This window comes from Ascaphus truei, chromosome 1 (assembly GCF_040206685.1).
Source record: "Ascaphus truei isolate aAscTru1 chromosome 1, aAscTru1.hap1, whole genome shotgun sequence".
Taxonomy (NCBI): Eukaryota; Metazoa; Chordata; class Amphibia; order Anura; family Ascaphidae; genus Ascaphus; species Ascaphus truei.
In genome coordinates this window covers 533,224,370-533,250,375 of record NC_134483.1, presented here as the reverse complement: position 1 = coordinate 533,250,375, position 26,006 = coordinate 533,224,370, and the positions used below count along the sequence as shown (strand labels likewise).

General features: G+C 41.9%; 1 protein-coding gene across 1 annotated transcript in view; it reads right to left on the bottom strand.

The window, feature by feature from the left end:
- Nucleotides 1–462: 462 nt before the first annotated feature.
- Nucleotides 463–26,006, bottom strand: part of ATRN (attractin) — a 209,501-nt gene continuing 183,957 nt past the window's right edge. The window contains exons 27-28 of the mRNA XM_075572654.1: nt 11,473–11,580; nt 463–618 (exon numbers count right to left, since the gene is read on the bottom strand). Of these exons, the coding sequence (XP_075428769.1) occupies nt 478–618; nt 11,473–11,580 (249 nt within the window). The 3' untranslated portion in view covers nt 463–477. The remainder of the gene's footprint in view (nt 619–11,472; nt 11,581–26,006) is intronic.

The following is a 26,006-nucleotide window of genomic DNA, read 5'->3' as shown; positions in this document are numbered from 1 at the left end:
GTGTGTGTGTGTGTGTGTGTGTGTGTGTGTGTGTGTGTGTGTGTGTGTGTGTGTGTGTATATATTTGTGTGCATGGGTTGTGTGAGTGAAAGGAAGTCCTAGATTAGATTTTTAAATTAAAAAAAACTTTAATAAATATTTTTTTAATCTTCTACACACTCTCACGCTCACACTCTCGCACGCTCTCGCACACACGGCGGCGCGAAAAGATGATTTTCCTCATCTTCGCCGCTGTCTTTCGGCTGCCCTCTCCCTGCCGTGCGCGGTCCTTGTGTCGAAAGGCTGACTGTTGTCAGCCAACTAAAATTCCGCGCGTGCGCCCGGCACTATAGTACGTGCCTTAGATCGATTATGGATATACCAATTGTCTGTTCAGAAGACGTGTGTGAGCCTCTGAGATCTCACCAATCTCTTCATTTGAGGTGTCTGTTATGGCAATTGGGGGGGGGGGGGGGTGAGCCTTCTCTGTATAAAGTATCAAAACACCACATTTTTGTACTTACCAGATTGTCCAGGTGGTGGAATTCCACCTAATCCTCGGGGTAGCCGAACAAATATTGACAGGACTGCCGCTTTATTACCACAACATGGCTCCAAGGCGATCGGCTTCGGGACAGTCTAGGATAAGAAAGAAGCATTTGTAAGAAAAATGTCTTTACACAGGTTTTAAAGCAGAAATACGTCACCCCAAAGAGCTTCCCTTTCTAGATTTACTAAAAACATATTTCTAATGTCACCTCTCAACATAGGTGAAGCAGCAATTCTGCCTGCTGTTTTGTTTTGGAACTGGTCCTTTGGAGCTGGATCGCAGTTTTTGCAGCTGGTTCCCAAAGGTACTTACTAGCAAAGTTACTGGTATCTTCCCCATTAGGGGAAACAAAATGGCCGTTCAAATGTCGTTGAACCTATGAGCCAATAGGGAGCTGCATCATCCTATAGTTTACTATTAGACAGCCATTAAAATCCCCATGAGAAACAAGGAACAAATGCCAGAAACTTCACAGATCTCAGGAACAAAGGGGTCCTCAAAGCTGAAGACGGTGCAACTCCCCCCGGATCCAAATCCCGTTAAAAAAACAAAACTTATCATTTTGGGCATGGTTGAAGCTTTAACTCACTCAATTAGACTGATAACCATTAAAAACAGTAGTGAATGTACAATATAAACTTATCAGTAGAGAAACTGTATATACTGTATACAAGAGGCTCTCAGAGGGAACAAAATCAAAATGTAAGTACTCCACACGTGTTGTCCTTCGTATAACCGCAATGTTGATACCCGCAACAATACTTTAAGCAGAGACTAAGTATATGCCATAAACATACTGCCTGGTAAATAAATTACAACTACGGTGGCTCACTGCAAATACCCTTTTGTCATATGGAACAGCATGGAAGAAGCAGGTGGAATGGGAAATGTGGATTCAATAATACCTCACTCATATCCAGCAAGTACCTGCTGATTTAATCGTGCTTATTCCATTATATAACAAAACATTGCAAGTTATTTGTATATATTGCTTTGTAATTTTATCACAATGGTTTGGTTAGTCAGCTCTGATTCCAGAACACTCATTTTGTTTCTGCATCACTTAGGCATACATTTTATCCCGCATCTGCTAATGCGACTGGTTCAGCCATATTTGGGCAACAGTAAATACTGCAGCAAAAGGACTGGAGAGTCCATGACTGAAGCCCGATTCCCACTTCTGTGGCTGATGAGAGCGAGATAGAGCGAGATAGAGAGATATATATATATATATATATAGAGGTATATATAGATAAAATAGATAGAGATAGATAACATACATATATACAGAGACACACACACACACACACCCCATCTCTATGTCATTTCATCTCTATATCGATATCTATACACACGTACACATACAGTACGTCATGAAAACAACTCAATAAATTGTGTCTTATTGTCAATGTCCATTTAGTATAGATAACATGTTACACTGTAAACTAGTGTATAGCACTTAAGTTATATGTGTTTAAGTATCTTTATTACCGCATACAAAGTTAGTAATTACTGTCTGTCTCACTAGGTGTAACATTTTAATATTGTTCTTGAGACAAGCTTCCCCTCCCCCCCACTGCAATTATTGGAGAATAAATTGCAACATATCCATGTGTGGGCAGGAACCAAATGGTGCCATTAAACTATTTAAAGGGCTTAATGGAAAAGCGAATGTCAGAGAGATAAATCAGACCCAGAACTATTTATGCCTTCTATTACGCCAACATAAGTCTATTAATGAATTAACATTCAGTGCCATGCAAATTAGTGTTTTATGACCAAGTGAAAACATAAAATGCAGCTTGGATTGTTCGAGGCTGCGTGTTTTTATTTTATTTTCAATAACCGTTGATCACTTTCTGGGCACTTTGTCTCCCATTTTTACAATGCAGCCACACACCCGCTCGGGCTCTATTTCTTGATCTTTTTATTGGGTGCTTCATCTTCTCACGGTATAGATTTGCATCTAGTGCCGGCTCTCCGGACATCCACAGCACAGATGCTTGAGTATTTGTCGGCGTTAAAGTAAAAGGAAAGGATAGCACATCCCAAAAAAGGAAAACACTATGAAAAGGAGAGAGGATAACGATATACTCCGTGCTTCTGTAAATTATGCATTTCATTTTACCCCGGCGTAGGATCAGCTATGGAATTTATTTTGTTTAAAAAAAAAAAAAGAAGTCATTTACCATCAGAAAACCGCGGCTGCTGCTGGGCTGTGTTCTGTTGATGGGGCAGAAATCTAGATTTGATTATGAGAATGAGAGTGTAGTATGTAGAGTGTGTGCACTACAATTGAGCATCTCTGCCTTAATAACAAATTTGATAGCAGGAAAGAAAGGAATAAATGGAAGTTTTCCTGTTTCAGCACCTTTCCTTAGGTGAAGGTGTTCAAAATAAATAAATAAAGGAAGCAGCGTTTTTAAAGCTTAATACCGATATCTTGAAATAGCCATTTGTAGAGATTTGTTTCACGTGAATAAAAAGGTGAATTTACGTTTGCTTTTTTAAACATTATGTACTTCAATACTGTTTTTTTTTTTTTAAGGGACTTCTTTAGTTCCATTAGGCTAACCTCTACCATACAGAAAGGGACAGGCTCAGAATGTGACCTTTGAGCGAGGCAAGCTCGCCACAATCAAGTACCCGCTGGCGCATAGCCGCAGAGGGACCCCCCGCCACAGCCGATGGACCCTCTGCCGCCGGCTGCTTCTACGATAAGTTACGTTTTATTGTAGTTGGTTAACTTTAGGAGTTTTAGCGGTTAGGGTTTTTAGCGTAGCATGTTAGTGTTAGGGGATAAGATTAGGGGCTTTTAGGGTAAGTGCTATGGTTAGGGACTTTCCTCTGTGGCGAAGCAGCGAGTGTACTTGCAGCGAGGTAACTTGCAACAAAACGCTGGCGGAGATTTGGTCGTGGCAAAATGGCTGCGACCAAATGTCCTAGGCCGCCTTGGCTCTCCACCTCCACACTATATTCATATTTAGGGGAGTGGTGAGGTCACAGTTCTGGACAGGGAACTGCATCATGGGTAGTGAGTGATGTTAGGCAGAATGTGTTCCTATTGCTTCTATTTTATTTCAGTCTTTTCCTACAGATACATCTGAAGGGATGATTCACAGTAGTAGTTTCAGCTGGTATTTTTTTTTAGTACACTAATTCTTCATACAACATTACTAAAAAGGAATTTTATTAGCAAAGTTGATTACAACGGCAACTTAGAAAGTGAGCGTGTACGTTAAAATTAGCAGTGCTATTAGCAGAACAAGCAATAAAGCAAATAGGGATGCAAATTGCAATTTGCACCAATGAGCGCCATGGGGCTGTGAACTCATTGCAAGGGAGCTCAGAGCATCCTTGACGATGAGAATAGGATTAAAAGAACATTGACTAGGAACAGAAATATAAAGTTATTTGTTATTTTAGAAAGCCTACAGATAATTTGATATCTTGTTAGTGCTTTTCTATACGCCTCTCCATATTAGGTACTGTCCTGGGAAAACTAGGCCATTTGGTAGCTTTAGATAAGTTCTTCCCACCGATTGTGTTGAATTCCTAAGTGGCAACACATTTTAATGTACCTGAAAAGTTTCCTAACAGAAGCATGCTCAATGCATACAGAAGAAGTCTCTGTTTCCTTTTAAGAGCAGTCTCAGAGTATCTCCAATTGCTGGCTCAAACACACCTATCCCGTTTGAGTTTTCCATATATTTGGTAGCTAAGTCGTTCCCGCCACATTCTATATACCTACCGGTATGAACATTACAGACTAATTGACACTCACATGAATAAACTATATTAAATTAGATACAATAAAAATGAATGAACATAACACATTTGCCATTTAACCTTTTCAAATCTGTCCATGTTTTCGCTCGAGAGAGGTTTGCAACTATTGCTTGGTGTTCCACAAATTACAAGTGATAAGAAATGTAATTAATTTGCCAGCTTGTAATTTGGGACAATGTTCCCCAGATGACCTTCACCGGATTTAACCCACTGGAGATAATTACAGCTGATTACACACCCGCACTCTTCCAAACAAAAAGTTTAATTAGAGGAAAAAATAAATCAATTTCCTAATCAATGTAGAAACATTGTTAGGGCAAGGTCTTGCAAGAAGCAAAACGGGTCTAATGAAACAGGACATGATTCCCTCTTTCCTATGTCGTTTCCCACAGCATACTTGCAAGTAACATTATATAGCCCATATTTGTAAGATGTGAACAAAACACACACACACACACACACACACACACACACACACTGGTTGACAAATCACAAAAAAATCTACTCGCCACCTAGTACTAAACGTGTGCTGCTTGGGCCAATATTTACTCGCTCGGGGGTTAAATCCACTCGCCCGGGGCGAGCAAATGTATAGGTTTATCGAACACTGTATATATGTATATATATATATATTTCTACCAACAGTCGATTGTAGCATGCCATGTCTAAGGCTAAGGCACCGGTCTCTCCGCTGTAACGCGTGTCCGCGCTTTTGGCGGCGCGTTCAGCCGATTCCCCGGTCTGCAGCTCACTGCAGGCAGAGAGACCGGGGGGGCGTGGCGGAGGAGTGACGGGGGCGCGGCCATGACGTCACCCGGCAGGTTCGCCCTCATTGGCTGAACCGCCGGGGGCGTGATTAATCGCTCGACGCGAGTCCTGCTGCCCCCCCTCGCAGCGGGCCCGGCGCCATTGCGGGGAGGGCTCTCGTGCGCGCAGCGTCCGCCACAGCGGACGCTGTAGTAGGCAGCGGAGGCAAGGCCTAAAGTAGGACAGGGCGCAGGATCCTCACATTTACTTTGCAGCATGTTTAGGGCTGTACAAGAAAAGTCACAGATAGCTTACAAGCTTATTGAACATGAAACCTATTAAAGCAGATTGTGATTTTCTTTTCTTGCTTTTCAGTTATTCAAGACCTAGGTTTTGCCGCGTTTTCACCTTTTAAAGATTTCACTGGCAACACCCGTTACCATGGCAACACCCGTTTTGAGGAGGGTGGCTGTGGCCATTTTAATTTCCCCAAAAGGCTCATTTTCAGTAAATATCTCCAGAATTAAACGGTAACATTTTAAAAGAGCGGCAATGCTACATATAGCAGAAACAGGCCTTGGTAAAAAGAAATGGGGATATGTAGCTTCATCAAACCAAGCAGCATATAGCCATTTTTGATGAAATCTTGGGCATTTCCCATATAACATTAATTATGTTGCTGAAAGTATTGATATCACACATTTTAACACACCCCTTGCGCAACTGAAATTAATGCTCATTAAGCCAGCCACTGGTAGTGTATTACACAGGTGAGCTCTCAGCACCAAAACAGAAGAGATGTTAATACAGATGCAGCAGTCGTTATTCGAATAAATCACGGTGCTGATTTCGTGTGCGCTGCTGTATTCCACGCAGCATTAACGCGGCCAATCACCCCAAGCACCCGCGCTTATCGCGATTGCTGTGTTTGAATTTCAAGGATTCTGTTTCTTTGGGTGCAATGAAATGAATGAATTGTAATGTGTACAGTACTGTGCTACTGTGTCAATTTAAGGTGTTTACAAACCAGAACTCTAAAATGCCATTTTCTGCACTCGCCTGCACTTGCGTCTTAAGGCGGTAAGGTTGGAAGACATACCGCGTCATGACATGGGTATTCCGATGTACACAACGCGTGAAGTGTTCGAATAACGGCCGCTGCAGCTGTATGCAATATTAGAATAAAATTACTTGCATTATGCTTCTTATAATGAGGAGAGCAGTAATTAAAGAACCCATGGACAATGCAATCATAAGTCTAGATACATTTTAGGCCGAGTCCCCTGCGCCGCTGAGCACGCGGTGCTGGGCGAGGTTGGTTCTGGCAATTTCAATTTTTATGTCCCGGCTCACGCCCTCATGCGCAAGCCAAAAAATTGACTTTGAACCGCTCTCAGCTTGCCTGCATTGCCCTCTGCGCTTGCGAAATAGCGCGGACACCCATCGCTCATGCTTGGAGAGTTGGTGACGTCACCGCTCCAGCATGAGCGCGGTCAGCGGCACAGGGGACTCAGTCTTGCGGAGGCTGAGGGAAAGCGGGTGCCTGGCTTTACTATGCGAGCCGTCCGGGGGTGGGCCAGTGACGTCACAGAGCTGGTTCGCCCTCATCAACGCGCAAACTAATTAAAATATTAAGTGCCAAGTCTTCGCACGCCCGCGGAAGCATGTGCGAGCCCTTGCTAAAGCCGCTCTCACTGCGGCTGCAGGGGCTCACTGACAAGCGTGAGCGCGGCTAAGCGGCCTTGACGAAAAGCATGCTTGCACTATGAATTCTCAATACATAGGATTTTTCAAGAAACTAGAACCATCATAAACCTAAACCTGTGTGTGAGAGACATCAGCTAATTTACAGGGGTGGACAAAAATATTAGAACAACTTAGGTGCCAGGTGAATTTTTTAGGAGCCAGAGCTTTTATAGAAAACGGGAGTGCCTGTCATAGCATACCTCCCCCTCTCCATGTTCAGCTGTGTGTGTCTGTCTGCATCGCCATCTGTCACTGACAAATAGCCTACACACAGACACACGTTAGGCTGAACACTGGGAGCAGGGGTGCGCGCTGCCCAGCCACCTCGCTACCCCTCCACCCTGACCTCGTGGTGCAGTGCTGACCGGCTTGTCAGTAACCGCAGCAAGCAGAAACAACGCAACCTATCATGCTTGAAGCAGGATAGTTTGTGCTATTGCCAGATGCGGGGATGACCGACTAGCACTGCAACTCTCCAGCACTGAATGGGCTTGGATTTTTCCACCTCTGAGCTAATACCCTCATTGGTCCGATAGACCAACAGTTACTTGTCATTTAACAGCAAGTTAAAGAAGAAATCCACCCAAACTAACCCATTGTTAAAAAAATATATATTTTATATTTTGGGGGATTTACAAAAGATTCCATGAGTTTAACAGCAAATAAAGTGCCATTAGTGATTCTCTATCTTTTTACCTCCTACCATTTGGACTACTGCTTGTTATGGCTACTACAACGCGTGTTTGCATCTTATTGGTAGAACAGGACATTCGTTTGCTTTAAGCTTTTACCTCCTAGACGTGTAGGGCAGACTGAAAGATCGAACATGTGCCCCAGTCACAACTTTGTTTTATGCAGGCCAGAAAAATCTGTCCTACTTCAAAATCGGGTTGCACATTACATTTCCCAAAGAACCAAAAACAAAAACCCCACACTAGGCAACCCCCACCCAACCCTCCTCCCAAACTAGAAGACTGGGCAATAAATATATTAACTGTCTGGAGGTTACAAATAGTACAACGTTTGAAGCTTTGCTTTGTGGTCTAACATTCAGATTTTTTTAGATTAAGGTTAAGATTTGATGATTAGATTAAGGTTGAATAAAAACTAGAAAGGAAAGTAACCACCCGCATACCACAAGTGGCCAAATACAGCCCGGCTCTGGGGGGGAATGTGATAAATAACCACAGATCTGCAACCTATGGGACAGGGTGAAACATTAAAAGGCATCTTCCCCAAACCTCCCATCCTGGCATTCCAGCCACCGCCAAACCTCCGACAGAAGTTAGTCACCAGAAAACTTCCTAATGAACTCAAGGACACGGAGACCATGCAACGTCACAAGCTGCAATCATGTATGCCAAGATCTCACCGTCAGTCACAAACATGGCACACTCAATGTGAAAGGATCATACTGCTGCACATCCAGGAATGTGGTATATAGGACTCAATGCAGCATACAGTATGTAACCAGGGATGATACATCGGTGAAACCAGCCCAAAACGTCAAAGTAGAATGAACCTGCACAGACAACAACACACCGTGAAGCAACATTGTGCACAAACACAATAACACCATGAAGAAGAAAGAGTGGGACACAACTTCTCACAGCCAGATCGTTCCAAAAATGACTTCAAAATACAAATCCTGAAAAGGAATGTTTAAATGCTCTCAAGAACAGAAATCATTTAAACTCAAAATGATAATGCTCTGACACTTAAAAAGACTTAATGCTGATTAAGGGGTTTCTTACTTACGATCATAATTTTTTGTACAGTTTCATCCTACAGTACCTCTTAATTTTACAATTCAACCCCTTCTCCCCGTGCACCACACACACTGCTGATATATGGTCCTACATGCTCTCCACATTTCTTACTATCCCTTTCATCCATGTATTGTCCTGTTTATTTACTATTCCCCCCTGCTATTACTTCTCTACATTATCAGCCTTAGATTATTATCTTTGTGTTTACACCTGTGTTAAACGCATACACAAAATAATTTATTGTGAGTAAAAGTGCCAAACCCTCCACCGTACAGTAACCAGCCCAACAGGGCTGCAACCCTGTCATTCGCCATTCTCTCTCAGCATGCAATGCATCCACTGCTGCCAGAGATTCCGATTATTGACATGCACATGAGCACAGTGTGGAACCTTTTTCTTCTTGTCCATTTTAAAATGGCTGCCTATAAGCTTATGCCTGCCGTATTATTTACTGTCATATTACAGTATACCGCAGGCGTAAGCTTATAGGGGCCTGTGTTAAAATGGATAAGCAGCAAAAGGTGGCACACAGTGCTCATTTGCATGTCATTACCCAGAATCCCTGGCTGCAGTGGAAGCATTATATGCCAAGAGAGAATGACAAAAGCCAGGGTTGCACACCTGAATGTGCTCACAAGTGGTAATTTTATTTGCTGTTAAACTCCTGGCATCTTTTGGAAACCCGTATTGCCGGACCTGAGGAAGAGAGAGAACTCTTGAAAGCCCGTCTTATAATATCTCGTTAGTCCAAATAAAAAAGATATTACCTAGTACTGAAGTACTGCTTAGATTAAGGAGAAATTGCAATAGATCTACAGCAGAGTCAGAATAAAGAAAAAACAAAGTTGGCCATCACAAAGGCAAAAAAAACAACAGTAAAAGTAGTTAGAGTCAGAAAACGCTGCCGTTATCAAATCTCTAAAATAATACATGTCAGCAACGTTCCTTATCTGTAGTATTGGTGTGTTAAGGGATACAAATGCACCACTCAAAAAAGCTTTAAAACTCACATAAAAGGTTTTAGTCTGACAAAAAGGCAATATAAAAGTGAATACAAGAACACCTACTGTGCTAAATCTAAGAAAAAGAATGGCTTCAAAAAAGACCCACTTAGTTTTGGAAGAAAAAAAAAAAAAAGGTGTCACGTCTGGTGTTAAGGCTTATTTGTCTCCCTTCATATAAATATGCTCCAAAACCGTCCGTATCTGAAAATCACATCTCCTAAAAGGTAAAGTAACTTTCCTTATGGAATTAACTATTCAGTAATGTACAAAGCTTGTACTTGTCCTGTCCAGCTGGAAGATGGAAGCTCCTTACACAACAACCTCAGAACGAGCTGCCAGCTGGCTACTCGCAGTGGAAAACAAGTGCTTCACTGTCAAAACACATATGATATGCCACGTGCCCTATAATGATCCACTTTCCAATATTAAACGGTAGCTTTAGAAAAGCTTTTTGTTATATTTGTAAAATAACAGAGTACATTTTCAGTGCATCCTGAAACAGATTTTATAAGCTCCATGTAGAGCAGGGGTGCGCAAAATGGCTGGGACACGAGATGTTCAGGGAGTGGGGGGCGTCGGTTACAAGAGGCCCCGTGCTTCCCCGAAGGCATTTAAATTAAATGCCGGGGATCGCGCGAGGCCTCTGTAACTTGACTTACCAGCGACGCATCACCATGGCAACCCAGGGTCAAATGCCGCCGCAGGGCAACGTGACTTCACATTACCCCACTGTGTCATTTGACCCTGAAGCCGAGCAGGGGGGGCCCAAGCAGGGGGTGAGAGTAGGCAGGGGGGCACAGGGAGAAGCGTTTGCACACCCCTTATGTAGAGTAGTATGTATGTATCCATCTTTATTTGTATTGCACCATCCATGTATATAGCACTTCACAGCAGTAATGCATGCAACAAAATATTGAGATATAATGGAAAGATTAGTAAACGCAGTGATACACACATTTAAACTAGGAGAAGATGTATAGGTTTGTGGTGCTCCACAGACGCATATTTCAGGGGGATGTGGATTATTTTTACGGCTGGAGGCAGGGGGTGGGGCTACGGAGCTAAACCGAGCTATTTTCAGCTCTGGGAACCCCTCAGCTCTGGAGACACTTAGCGGTAAAGTAAAGTGTTTGCTGCTGCTTTCAAGACATGCATTAGACCGAAATAAGCATTGTAGTTTGTTTTAGGGGCTGTGCAAAACATTAATCTCACAACCAGTTTAAGAGAATGTTAAAAGTCAACCTAGTTTTTATCAAGTAAATATTTCCAGAGATTGTGAGATGCGGTGGACAATTGTGGAAACTTTTTTTTTATCACAGCAATCTAAAACCATACGAAACAGCAAATATTCAGGGAAAACAAGGCTAGAGACAAAGGGCTGCCCGTTTAGAAAATGTTCAACATAAAATAAATGTCACAGCCTTGTCTGCCAATGTTAATCTGTATTGTGTTAACACAGAATGGGGCAACCATCACGGAGCAAGTGAACAGTTCTCATACAGTACAATTCTCGAATTGGATTGAGATTGATATAACAGCAGGGTGGGCAAGTGTCACAGATGTAACTGCCGCCGGTTAAAATGATCAATTAACAGGAACATGCAGCACAAATTAATATTGTTTTATACAGCAGGGTGGAGTGGTCTAGGAATCCCTACGATAAAATGCCGGTTTACCACAGGAACCTTGACAGTCAGAAAGGTACAATGTAAATCGAGTGGTTTGTACCCCGTTACTCATAGGGCAGTGCTTGTGTAGGAACAGCAATGCAACAAACTAAAACATGCTCGTCACCATACTAACATGTATCAGTGACACATGACCCATCAATCTTTGAGCGTTCAGGACTCAAACCACAAAAAAGGCACAACTACCCAGTGTCGCTCACCTTTATACTTCCTCCAATGAGATCGGGAGGCTCCTCGTCTGTTTCCAAGGCAACGTTGACGGAGGCAAAAGGTCGGCTGGCCATCTGCTGCATCTCTCGAATAAGTTGCTAAAAGATAAACACGGCCCTGTTAATGCAGCTGGTTATTTGATACTACAATTAAAAAAAACAAACAAAAGCCACGTAAAGCAGCCTGGACATTTGCAGACATTTTGTACAGAAACTTAAATGTGTAAATAAATGGTGTTAGAAATAATATTCTTTTTTTCCCCCTTAAAAAGAACAAGAGTCTACCAATGTTGGACTGCAGCAAATGATACCTTTTTGGAACTGGGTGGTCTCTCCTATACGGAGAGACCACCCAGTTCCAAAAAGGTATCATTTGGGGTGAAGAGGAAGGGACATCATTGATCACCCTAATTAAATGGCTCAGCAATCACTTCAAAACAAAAAACCTGGAATGTCCCAGGGTGGACAAAGTTCCTGTATAGAGGCACTCCGTGCAGGGGAGAGGAGGTCACAGCAGAATACAAATACTGCACTGTAAGAATAATACATGTGTGGCCACAGAACTTGGGTTAAAGCATACATCAACCTGTGATACTGTAATACAGTAGAGTTACTTGCCCACTGCACAGTGTGTTTTGTTATTAAGATCTTGCCAGGGAAGGTACAGTATACACAAGTCATATCAGAGGGAAATATGGTAGGAATTGAACTCCAAATCTTATGTACAGAAGAAAACACCTGAAAGGAGTCCCATTACATTAGTCTTTGTCACTAATCTGAACCTTTGTCAATAGCAGCTAATATAGGGCTCCCCTCCAATGTGGCAACCAGTACAACTGGTATCTGGTAGTGTTAGGACTTGCGAACGGGTGTCTGCCTTGTCGTGGCTCGCAAGCTTACAACGCTTTGGCCAAAGGGTTAAAACTAAATGACCCCTTTTTCAAGAGAATATATAAGTATTTTACTGTGTATTTCTGTCATGTTGGATCTACTGTAGCATTGGGCTTCTCTGTCGTCTGTTGTATACATATGCCACACTTTATTTTGACACTTAAATTCATACATATATTTTGTGGGGGCTCAGGGGTTCCCAAAAAGAGCTTGCTGGGGTTTTGTGTTCTGTTAACCAGTACAACTGCTCTGAACCCATGAAGTCTTAGGGCAAAAAAATAGCCACTAGTTATTCAGCGATGTGAAATTTGCTCATCAAAAGGGAGGTTCGCCTACACGTGGTGGTGATTTTATTGCTGAAAATTTAGAATAGCTGAAACTGGCATCTCTATGAACCCTGCAGTGCTGCTCCTCAAAAGTCTTGAACAAGTTTAGTACCTAAAAATAAATAAGTGAAACAATACCCACAACACAATGTGTAATCAATTTACCGCCTTCTCCTGAAACATTCTACAGCTTAAACATTTTGCTTTATAAGGACACGATACGTTTAAAATGCATAGGTCCCGTCTTACTGCAATACATTAGGTAGCTTCTCATTACATTTTAAGACACAATGGAAATGAGCAGAAAGCATCTACAGTATTACTGTCGGTCACACAAATACTTAGGAGTTTGGACTAAAATGGGTTTCCTTGTGGAGCACCCAAGATCAGCATTGGGCTTTATTTCTCTTTCAAAATCAAATACACAGTAACGAGCAATTTATTTTCATTGGAAACTACAATTTTTTTTTTATAAACTCACAAAACCCTCCCACCCCCCACTAAAACACAAACATTACTGAGAAGCATTACTAAAGGAAAGACAACAGATGATAAGAACCACTGAAGAGTAAAGGGCTTGCTAAAAAAAGCCAACATGTAGGTTTCAATTTAAACCACAAATAATCTGACAAATGTTTCTATGAAACAGACGCCTACAAAATATGGAGCCAGCAAAATGAAGACAAAGTAGAGGAAATGTGATGGGGGAAAAAAAATGGAGATAGAGGCGCCGCTGCATTTAAGGGGATCTTTTTCATCTGCTTTGCAACTAATGGCACATACACCCTGCTGCAGTAATTTTATCATCATCACATAGGAGTGACATTCTGCATTTCTGAATAAAACACACAATGAGAAAACTGCATGTAAGAGGGACCCTTATGATGAAAGTGAGAAGGAAAAAAAAAAAAATCAATGTCACACTACTTTTCTTTTAGCTAAATTGTCATGGTGATTTGAAAGGCATTTATTGACTATCCGAGTAAGAGATTCCACAAAGATACAGCGAAAAGGTTGGACTGAGCGCACATACACAGGTTTCTTTGCCTTGATGTTTGCTAATCCAATCTATATTTTACCTGCTCATTTTTTCCATTCTATTTTGAAAAGGTTGCTCCTTCTCTGGAACATAAATTGGAGCTTGAATAATGTAAAAGTACTCAGTCAGGACCCACTTCCTTTACTTACTTTCAAAAATGGAATTCATAATTTAAATTGTGTCTAATGGATGGGAGGGATAGAGGCGTTTCATTTTCACATGAACTTAAAACCCTGCTCTGGAGATCAGTAATGTAGGGATAAATGATGATTTAAAATCAAATCAGCTAAGTAATATAATATGAGGCTACGGTCTGTTAAATTCAGTTGACAAAATTACCTTAAAACATAAAAATCAGCAACTGGGGTTGTGGTCACAGTCATTGGTTTTTAGATTAGGGGTGATTCTCCAAGCACAGATAAATTGCATTTATTTTTTACGGGAATAGCAAATAAAGTGCCCTACACATTGGAGCTCTGCTGAATCACTGACAGGGATACTAAACCCAACAAACAAGCCAAATATCTGTGAACATGCAGTAAAAAAAAAAAAAAAAAATCACCCTTACAATCACATCTAATTACCTGTAAATTCGAGAGCTTCTGTAAAACTGGCCCTCTTGCCTTTTTTCTTACATAGGATTGAAGCAAGGGATCTCTGGAGATGAACTCCATTAATTTTCGGGGACCCCCTGCTTCCGGAGATACTTACCTCCGTAGGTGCCGGCAGTCACTCAGGTTCACTAGGGCTCACATTATGAGACCCGCTTCGGAGCTTCCGCATCCTGTGGGCCAATAGGAAGCCGTGACCTCATCTGGTGCGGCTTGCTATTAGCCACATGACGCATGACCTTTAAACTCGCAGGGGATAACAGCACCCCCTTTGGAGGTACGCATCTCTGAAAGCAGGGGGACCACAAAAAATAAAAATAAAATGATCAGATTGTATCTGCAGATGCAGCTACCCGTATTAGAACAGGAATGCAGGGACCCCCCGCTGTGTTAATCCGATGGGCCATTAAGAATCTCACAGAAATGTTGAGGCAATGTTGCGGGATTTACTGTGAGATTGTCCCAGAATTTCCCGGGTAAGTGTTCTAACACTAACTGCATCTGTAATTATAAAACTGGTCTTTATTCTAAATACCGACACTCACAGTCTGTAATAATTAGTTCGCTACAGTTCATATTAATGAATAGGTTCCAAGTAGTTTAGAATGTGATCTAGGAGCTGGAATATTTTGAAGTCTTTAGGTTAGGGTACTATTCTCCAAAACTGGACAACTGGGTAATTATTATTTTTTAAACGAAAGCAAGAATATTAACATTTATAGCCAAGTAACATCTTCACAAAAAGAGGTAAACCTGTGCTAGATGTGTGTGTGTGTGCGCTAGGTGTGTGTGTGCTAGTATATATGTATATATATATATATATATATATATGTATATATATATATATATACACATGAAGGTCAGTTAGCACACTGCAGTAGAAAAGGTTATAATAGCAGATGCTAGTCCCATAGAAAATAAGTATGATACGAACCAATCCAAAGACCAGTAAAGAGACAGCACACCGCACGGGGTTAATCCAAAAATCTATATTCACAACATGAAATACACGTAAGCCAACGTTTCGGTCCCACAGAGAGACCTTCCTCAGGGCCGGCCCTGAGGAAGGTCTCTCTGTGGGACCGAAACGTTGGCTTACGTGTATTTCATGTTGTGAATATAGATTTTTGGATTAACCCCGTGCGGTGTGCTGTCTCTTTACTGGTCTTTGGATTGGTTCGTATCATATATATATATATATATATATATATATATATATATATATATATATATATATATATATATATATATATATATATATATATATATATATATATATATATATACATATATATATATATATACATATACATATATACACAGTGTTCGACAAACCTATACATTTGCACGCCCCGGGCGAGTGGATTTAACATCGTGGCGAGCTCCTATTGGCCCAGGCATCACACGTTTGGTACTAGGTGGCGAGTAGATTTCTTCGTTGGGCGAGTAGATTTTTTGGCGATTTGTCGACCACTGTATATATTATATATTATATATATATATATATATATATATATATATAAAAATAAATAAATATGTATGTAAGTATGTATATAAATAAATATGTATGTATGTATATGCATACATATATATACATACATACATACATATTTAGATATATATATATATACACATATATATGTATGTATGTATGTATATATATGTATATAAATATATATAAATATAAATGTATGTATATATATGTATATATATATGTATATATATATATGTATATGTATATATATATATATATATATATATATATATATATATATATATATATATATATATATATATATATATATATATAGCAAATGTAAATATACTGTATGCTCATTTGCATGTCTTAGGCAGGTCTGCAACCCCGCCTTTCACCATCACCCAGCACTTCCACTGCAGCAAGGGATTCTGGGAAATGACATGCAAATGAGCACACAGTGCCATTTTTTCTTCAAAAACCATTTTATACATGGCTCCCTATAGGCTTAAGCTTGCTGCATGGTCACAGTTTTGAGCACAGCCAGGGTTAAGATGCATAAAATATATATAAAAACACTTTACTGAACTCCCACTAACATGAAAATGCCTCTTAAATTTCCAAGATAAATAAAATAATGTAATCTTGAATTTGTGAAGTGCTTTGGATAAAGATGATAAACGGGAAACTTATTATTACAGGCAGTCCTCGGTTATCCAACGGAATCCGTTATGGAAGTAGCGTTGGTTAGTGAAACCGCTGTAAAGCGAGTCCCATGTTAAATCGGTGTTAATGATTGTTGGATAACGCATTTTGGCGTCGAGAAACGGCTCATAGGGTTACATTGTAAAGCGCTGGATATGCCCTTCGTTGTAAAGTGAAATGTTGGATAGCGAGGACTACCTGTACTAGTATGAAGGCAATTCCAGCTAAAGACCAACATACAATGGCAACGTTACAGGCCCATACATCCCATGCAGGGTTAAAAGTACTCCAGTGTTTTACGCTCAACCTGAGATTTTTTTATTTGTGGGGAAGAATTTTTTATTATTCACCTTATATAACTGTTGGCAGAACAGGAAAAACCCAAGACTGTATTAAGGAGGCCACTTGCTAAACTGATTGCAGGTTGGTGTTCATGTAAATGTTCCCTACGGCCAGCATACAATTGTTCTGTGAGAGAACATGTTGTCCTGGTAAAGGGGCAATCTTGCGTTGGACCAAAGCAAACTGCAGAGATCCGATTAATGAATTGAATCTTTAGTTAGGTGACTGATGCTGCAATCCAAGCGCTTTGTTTTTTTCTTTACATTTATTTTTCCAAATAGGATTGAAGAAGGGGGTCTTCTGAGCTGAGCCAATTACATTTCAGTTATGGGGACCCCTCGCTTCCAGAGATACTTACCTCCGAAATGGGGTTCCGGTATCCCTGCTTTTCAAAGCTCCGCACCACGTGAGCCGGATGACGTTACTGCTTCCTATTGGCCCGCATGGTGCGGAGCTTTGAAAAGTGGCCATTACGTGAACCCCGCAAACCAGCTGGAGGGGCTACCGACACATAAGGCACAATTGCCTTACTAAAAAAAAAGAGCACAGTGACAGAAAATAAGCAGATACTAATGTTCTCCAAACTATGCTTATTTTCATTTAATGCTTCAAAGTAAAAAAATAAAATAAAAAAAAAAGTCTGTACTAGGGTTTAAGAAAAATACAATGTAAAATAACTACCTGAAAAATAAGCATGCCTAAGAGTACATCGACAGACTCGCACCGCCTCCCAGACATCACTGTTAAAACAGATGGCAATATTCGAGGCATTGACAACTAAATTAGGAGTATTCAACTTTTTTCTGTTAGTAATATCCTATTAAACGTTTGGCCGGTTGCATCAAGCAATTTGTAAAGCAAAACCTGGGAAGCACAGTAGAACCAGCAATCAATTCAAAGACGCTATTTTGCATTTTTGAACCGTGTTTTTGGCTTTGTTGTGAAGCTGCCAACAAAAACATACGCGTATATAACAATGATATCTGCAAGGCAGGCACAAATAACTATGAAAGAATGTTAACATGAACACATTTAGCAAAGTGAGTAAAATGATTAAGAAAATTTGTAGGACTTTAAGAGCACGCACAAGAGCACGCACAACTGCATTTTGCAAATGAACGAGCTCATTGTTACATCATTGCAATTACTGAACACACCAAATGCCAACATAAATTGTCTCAATAGCATATAATGTGCAAGAACTAGTAGTAAAATACAGTTTAATATTACAGTACTTGTTGAATTTGTGTAATACATTTTTACTTTTGTGTTAATTACTGATGCTTCTACAGCAGGCCTGCCCAACTCGTAAAGTGAGAAGGGCCGAACTGCTCCAAGGAAAAAATAATTGGGCCGCACGGGTTAAATCATCATCATCCTCATCTCTCCTCCAGAACCCCTCACTATCAACCTTTACGATTCTCCACCTCTATCTCTCATACAGCCATCTCTCCCCCTCACCCACACAATACCCCCCTCCACATCAAACACACAATACCTGCTCCACGTCCCACCAGCCCATTCCATGTCAGCAGCCGCCCCCCCAAGTCAGCATCCAATGTCAGCATCCCCCCCATGTCTCTCTTCCCTCAATATAACACTCTCTCCCCCTCCCCTAAATCACTCTCCCCCTCCTCTCAATATGACTCTCTCCCCTCTCCTCAATATGACACTCTCCCCCTCCCCTCAATATGACACTCTCCCCCTCCCCTCAATATGACACTCTCCCCCTCCCCTCAATATGACACTCTCTCCCCCTCCCCTCAATATGACTCTCTCTCTCTCCCCTCAATATGACACTCCCTCCCCTCAATATGACACTCTCCCCCTCCCCTCAATATGACACTCTCCCCTCCCCTCAATATGACACTCTCCCCCTCCCCTCAATATGACACTCTCCCCCTCCCCTCAATATGACACTCTCCCCCTCCCCTCAATATGACACTCTCCCCCTCCCCTCAATATGACACGCTCTCCCCCTCCCCTAAATGACACGCTCTCCCCCTCCCCTAAATGACACGCTCTCCCCCTCCCCTAAATGACACGCTCTCCCCCTCCCATCAATATGACACTCTTTCCCCCTCCCCTCAATGCCACTCTCTCCCACTCCCCTCAATATGACACTCTCCCCCCCCCCTGCAACTCACATCATAGCCTCCCCCTGCAACTCACATCACTCTCTCCCCCCCCGCACCTCACATGTCAGCAGCCCACCCTCCTCACATGTCAGCAGCCCACCCTCCCTCACATGTCAGCGGCCTACCCCCCCTCACGTCACCGGCCCACCCCCCCTCACGTCACCGGCCCACCCCCCCTCACGTCACCGGCCCACCCCCCCTCACGTCAGCAGCCCACCCCCCCTCACGTCAGCAGCCCACCCCCCCCACATGTCAGCAGCCCACCCCCCCTCACATGTCAGCAGCCCACCCCCCCCTCACATGTCAGCAGCCCACCCCCCCCTCACATGTCAGCAGCCCACCCCCCCCTCACATGTCAGCAGCCCACCCACCCCTCACATGTCAGCAGCCCACCCCTCACATGTCAGCAGCCCACCCCTCACATGTCAGCAGCCCACCCCCCCACCAGCCCGTTTTTCACACCCACCCCCCACCAGCCCGTTTTTCACACCCACCCCCCACCAGCCCGTTTTTCACACCCACCCACACCAGCCCGTTTTTCACACCCATCCCCCACCAGCCCGTTTTATACACACACACCTCTTTCAGCTCAGCTCATCCTCTCTCCCCGGTACTAAGCCCCGCCCCCGGCATCCTGCTATTGAAAAAAAAAATACTCACGGCTGCCTCATGCTGCTGCTGCCCCCGTGCACCGCAAAACCCGGGGGCGGGGAGGGGTGGTGGAGGAGGGGAGGAGGGCGTGGTGGAGGAGGGGAGGAGGGGGTGGTGGAGGAGGGGAGGAGGGGGTGGAGAAGGGGGTATAGGAGGGGGGGGATGAATCGCCGCCATTTTTTAAAACTTTTTTTTAAATTTTATTTAATTAATTAACTGGCGCCCGGCTGGAGTAATCGCGGGCCGCACAGAGGCCATGCGGCCCGCGGGCCGTATGTTGTGCAGGCCTGATCTACAGTATATCAGTGGTGGGCACCTCCAGTCCTCAAGAGCCACCAACAGGTCAAGTTCTCAGGATATCCCTGCTTCAGCACATATGGTTCAATCAGTCCCAGCTTCAGCACAGGTGGCTCAGTCTTTAACAGTGGCCCTTGAGGACTGGAGTTGCCCACCCCCTATCTGTATGTTTTGACCTTCCTTCCTCTGTTTTCATTTCATGGATTGCGGGCTTATATTTAGCATAAATTAACAAGAGTCACGACAAAAAAAAAAAAAAAAAAGAGAGGGGGGTGGAGAGTGCTCCGTAAGGTTATGTTTGCCAACACTGTAGTGTTCACTCACTATAAAGAAAATTGCCAAGAAAAAAAAAAGGAAGGTCCCACAGTATCCACCATTCAGAATTCAGAACATTTTGGCAGTGTGATTAGGAGCTGCAGATGTTCATTTCATGACCCTTCTGGACCCCAAGTCCGATAAAGTGATCAGTAGTACAAAAATATATTTTTTATTTATCTTTTGCTGCCAGAGACATTGGAAATGCCTCACAAGGAGCTAACAGCAAATACGTTTAGCGGTAAAAGTGCTACCAAAAAAAAAAAAAGTTTGTTCAACATGCAGTTTAAGGTCTGACAACCTGTCAACACAATGCTTTTTACTACTATAATCTTTTTCAGTGAAATGGCAAATTATCTGGCATGTTTGACATTTTCATAGGTACTACACATTAATTACTGCAGAGGTACATTTTCCACTTGCAAGCTTTAATTAAAACCGTTTGCAAACCTTGGAAAAAGGAGTCGAGGCAGGATTTGGAACGGAACACTATCAAAGGAGGTGATGTAAGTAAGCCCCTCTTGAAATCAAATGTTCTATAGACAAGGGGTCATAGAACCAGAGAAGCATTCTAGGAGAAACGGGAGAATTTCTCATTGAAAGAGGAAGCAAGGCAAACCACACCAGAAAAAAAACGAAATAGGTCTGGTAAAGACATGAAACAGTAACATCAATAAAATAGGGAATACCAGGCAATCAAACATATCCCAAAATGGGAAATAACTGGTTTGAAATATATTCACAGTAAAGTTGTCCACAAATGTATATTTGTATACGTGTGGGTGCTCAAAGATCAGCAGCGACTAGTGCAGGAACATCAAAGCAGAGAGCAGTTCTGACTTTATAACCCCCATGGAGCTGCAAAGAGGTGCAGGAGGGGGGTAGTGAGGTGGCAATCAGGTTCAAAGGAAAAGGGGAAACAATAAGGTGAAGGTAGAGAGCGGGAATGGCTATCAGAGGGGAGAGAAAGGCAGTGAGGTGCAAGTCAGAGATTGGGAGTGAAGGTAGCAGAGATGGGAAATTGGGAACACAATGGAGAAAAATTGAAGTTGAAAAGAGACACCAGATATTTAAAGTGATTTATTTATTAATTGTAAACGTTTTTGAACGCTAAATACAAGTAATTTTGCCTGGCTAGTGCAAATGCTGGATGGCGTGCAGATGTCAACTTACAGGAACAAAACTAAGTTCAATTTAGGGATTCTGAACCAAACATTAGTCCGTACTTTCCCCATAAAATAACATTTATAAGTATAACATATCAGTGGGATTGCATTAAAATCTAAGACTGTTGATGCCAAAACTGCATGACACTCAGTGGGACTCTCAGAAAATCAGTGACTCGCCATGTCTGATCTAACAATCTATACATTTGAAAGGAGTAACATTATTGAAGTTCAATATGAATAATGCAATGACAAAACATACCAGCAAGTACAGGTACATGTAAATGGAAAACAGTGATACCCATTTCAAATGCCAGTATAATTAATCATGCTTTCTTATTTACATCATGGTCGATGGCAAGATGAACATATGGGTGGATCCAGTTTCAACAACTTGGCTTTGAAGGCACCAAAGCATTGGGTTCCTGAGGAAATAACTTTTTATTTTTTATTTTAAATCTGGTCATTTTAATCATTGCAATACAAAAACCCTCAAAAGAGAAATAGGTAAAAAAAAAAAAAATCCTGCATCAATATTTTGCCCAAATAGAAAAATACTAAAATATTTCCAAGTGAATGTGATCAAGATGGAAGAAAAAAAAACCCAATGTGCTAAAAAAAAATATATTTTGAATGTTGATTGAAGTATTTAAAAATGGGTGTGTATTCTTTAGTGCTTAAATCCAACTCATTTGCATTGTCTGATGCACATGTGAGGAGGGTCCAATTGCACTTCAGAAATAGCCCCTCATTTATAATGGCTTACATAAATGTTGATCCGTGAAAAGTACAGAAGTGTTTTTCTTTTTCACTCGGCTTCCAGATTTCTATATTTAGTAGATAATTTCTAAGGGGCTGTGAGTAGTTGTCAGGTAATCAAAGGACAATAGTAATTCTGAATAGTGTAGCAGAAGCCTGAAAACAATGGCTCCGATTCTAATACAATGCGTGGAGCTACATGTTGATTTCATTAATCAATTACAAAGCTGAGATGTGAAACTTACATGGTGAAGTGATAGTCAAGTGCCACCTAAATGTCTCCACTTCAAAATCAAGCAAAAACCTTTCAAAGACATAACTGACACTTTACGTGAATTTATCTTAATCAGCAAACACAGAAATCCCATCATAATTTGATCAACAGAAACAGAAAAATATGGACCCTTGTTACGCAAGAACGAGAGATCAACTTTTACAGTGCCCTATTAATGTGCTTCGTACACTGCAGGCTCTATAAAGGACCAGATACATCATGTGCCCGTGCTCCTTTTTTAAGGTCGGTGATCAGGGTGATCACTGTTTCCAGGGTGATCACTCCCGGGTATCCAGGGCATGACCGGGTTATGCGATCGTCCTCGAGCGATTACAACATGGAAGTGCAGGGGGGCCGGCGGTGGCACACGATAACGTAACGAGGTTAACGACAAAATGAAACATCCACCAAATAAAATACATTCTTGGTTTATTCCCTGAAGAACCACAAATTCTACGTATTTCATTATCGTTATTTCGTTAAAAAGGTTATGCCTAATTACATGGATTGCAGGTTGTGAGATGATATTGGATAACCATCACTGAAAGCAGTTAAATCAGGGACAAATCCCTTAAAATCAACCAAAATATTCTAAAATAACTCATTTGTATAATTCATCAGATTACTCCAATGATTACCTAAAACTTTCCTTTGCTTACTCTTCCTTTTGTGTGACAAAGTCTGTTGACATCATAAGAGCAAGGAAAAATTCCTTCAACTCTGTGGAAGGCGAGCGCTGCGTAAAGCCGCAGCAGCTCAATATTAGCTTACTGGTTTCCAAAGACTGGGGATTGCCGTGGCCTGTTTTACCTGTTTAAACTCTGCCCTCTCCCAGGCTAAACAAACCTACTTTTCATCACTAATCCACACTCACAAGTCCAACCCACGTGACTCTCTGTCATTGACTCGCAACTCAGACCACTGCCTGATACTGGTCTTTTTCCTCTCTCACCTCAGCACTTTGCCGACTATTTAAAGACAAAGGTGAATTCCATTCGTCAAGACATCCCCTCTATATCCTCCTACACCTCTTTCTAACTACTCCTGCCTTCCTTGACTCGTGACTCCTGATTTCCTCTTTTCCCTCTAACACTTGCCCTCTTGAACCTATTCTCCCCATCTCCTCATACCTCTTGTTCCTACTCTAAACTCACCACACATTTTTTAACTCCCCCCTCTACTCTGGTAACTTTCCCACCTCCATCAAGCAAGCAACGGTTGTACCGTTACTCAAAAACAACAAATACCGGTCTCTCTCCTGCCTTTTCCCTCAACTCCTTGAACGCTTTGTGTTCTCTTGCTAACTCCATTATATCACCATCTCTGCTCTCCTAGATCCAATACGGCTTTGCACTGCTCACTCCACTGAAAACAGCACTCACAAAAATAACGAATGACCAACATGCTGCAAAAGACAATGGTCATTAAACTTCGCTCATACTGTAGTGCCCACGGTTATTCTAACACAAACCAGTCGCAATCGCCAAAAAGACCCAGGTACATGCTGGATACATGCTTTAAACTTGCCTTAAACTAGACCAGGCATTTCAGCATTGATTAATGGCCCATCTGATTAACAACGGGGGCCCCTGGCAGTTCCATTCAAACTGAATGGGACAGCCAGGGACCCCTGCTGTGTTAATCCTATGGGTCATTAGTCAATGCAGAAATGCCTTAAACTTGCCTTAAATTAGCCAGGTTACACCCAGCACATACCCAGAATGTAACCGGGCTAGTTTAAGGCAAGCTTTAGAATACTCGTGGTCTCGTCTGTATTACTCAAACTCTCTGCAGCCTTTGATACTCTGGACCACCCTCTTCTCTTTCACATTCTCCATACTCTTGGTTTTAAAAAAGCTCTATCCTGGATTTCCCCTTACCTCTCCCATCATACTTTCAGTGTTTCATTTGCCAACACACCCTCCTCAGATTTCTCTGTGGGTGTACCCCAGGGCTACTGTAGGTCCTGGGACTGCTTATCTTTTTACACTCTTTCGAGGTAACCTTATTACATCTCTATGTTTCAAATATCACCTCTATGCTGATTACACAAATTTACCTTTTAACCACTGACCTAACACCTGCTGTACAGATCAAAGTCTCTGAATGTCTTTCTGCTATATCATCCTGGATGGCCCTGTACTGACTCAAATATAACATGTCGCAGATGGAGTTCCACACACTTCCATCCACGCCTGGCCCTACTGCCCCCTTCTATATTACTGTTGGCAGTACTATCATACACCCAGTATCAGACGCACGCTGACTAGGTGTCACATTTGACTCCTCCCTCACATTCACAATGTAGCTAAAATCTTTCATTTTTACCATTGTAAGATTGCAAAAATACACCCTTTCGTCTGTCTACTGCTAAAACTGAAACACAGGCCCTAATTCCTTCCTGTATCGACTATTGTAACCTAAATCTGCCTCAGCGTCTCTCCTCCTGAAATCCCTCTCCTGGCTTCCTATTAAGCTATCACTTAAAAAATTCTCCTCCTCACTTTTAAGGCTATTCACTTTTCTGGTAAAGACCAAAAGAAAAATAGCAGTGCACTGCCAAGGGAGCCAGGTTGTATTCCCTTTTCTGCCCTCATTACATCTCGGCCCTAATTTCTTTTTATACACCTGCCCGACTCTTGCGTTCTGCTCAAGGATATCTTCTGTCTACCACTTTTGTATCTAAAGTCCTGTCCCACCTAAAGCCTCTTTCACTCACTGCCATTGTATTGTATTGTATGTCTTTATTTATATAGCGCCATAAATGTACATAGCGCTTCACAGTAGTAATACATATCATATAAATAACAAATAATATAAATAACAGATCATGGGAATAAGTGCTTCAGACATAAAAGTAACATTAAGGAAGAGGAGTCCCTGCTCCGAATGTCCTTCCCCTCAATATCCAACTCGCACCCTCTTACAACACCTTTCCTAAAACACACCTCTAACTAAGCATATGGGTAGCTCCGTGTGGCAGTTCCTATATATCTCAGATGTACTGACCATGACACCTTGCTGAGACACTTACCAGAACACCCTCACACTCTCTCTAAGTTCTCACTACTTACCACTTAGATTGTAAGCTTTGGGACAGGGACACCCTTTCCTATTGTCACTCATGTCTGAAGCGCTTATTATCACTGTGTGTTATAAGATTATGTCATGTGTATTACTGCTGGAAAGTGCCATGTACATGGATGGTGCTATATCAATAAAGATATACATACGAGCTGCTATTAGTGACATCAATGGCAAACAATAAAACCTGTTGCTCAATGTAACTAGGATACCCTTGTTTCACTACTATGATTCCAGGAAGAAGAAAAAAAAACCATATCCCAAGCACCGTTATCTGGGCTTTCGACACACAGTCGCCACTCTCGTCATTTAAGATTACAATGATCTGCAAGTAAACAGGAGATGAAAAACATGCGAATGCGCACTAAAAGGTCCAATGAAACCTTATCCATGTTCTCCAGGAAACTGCTGTCTACTAAATCTTCAAGGTGTATTTAAGGAAGAATGCTG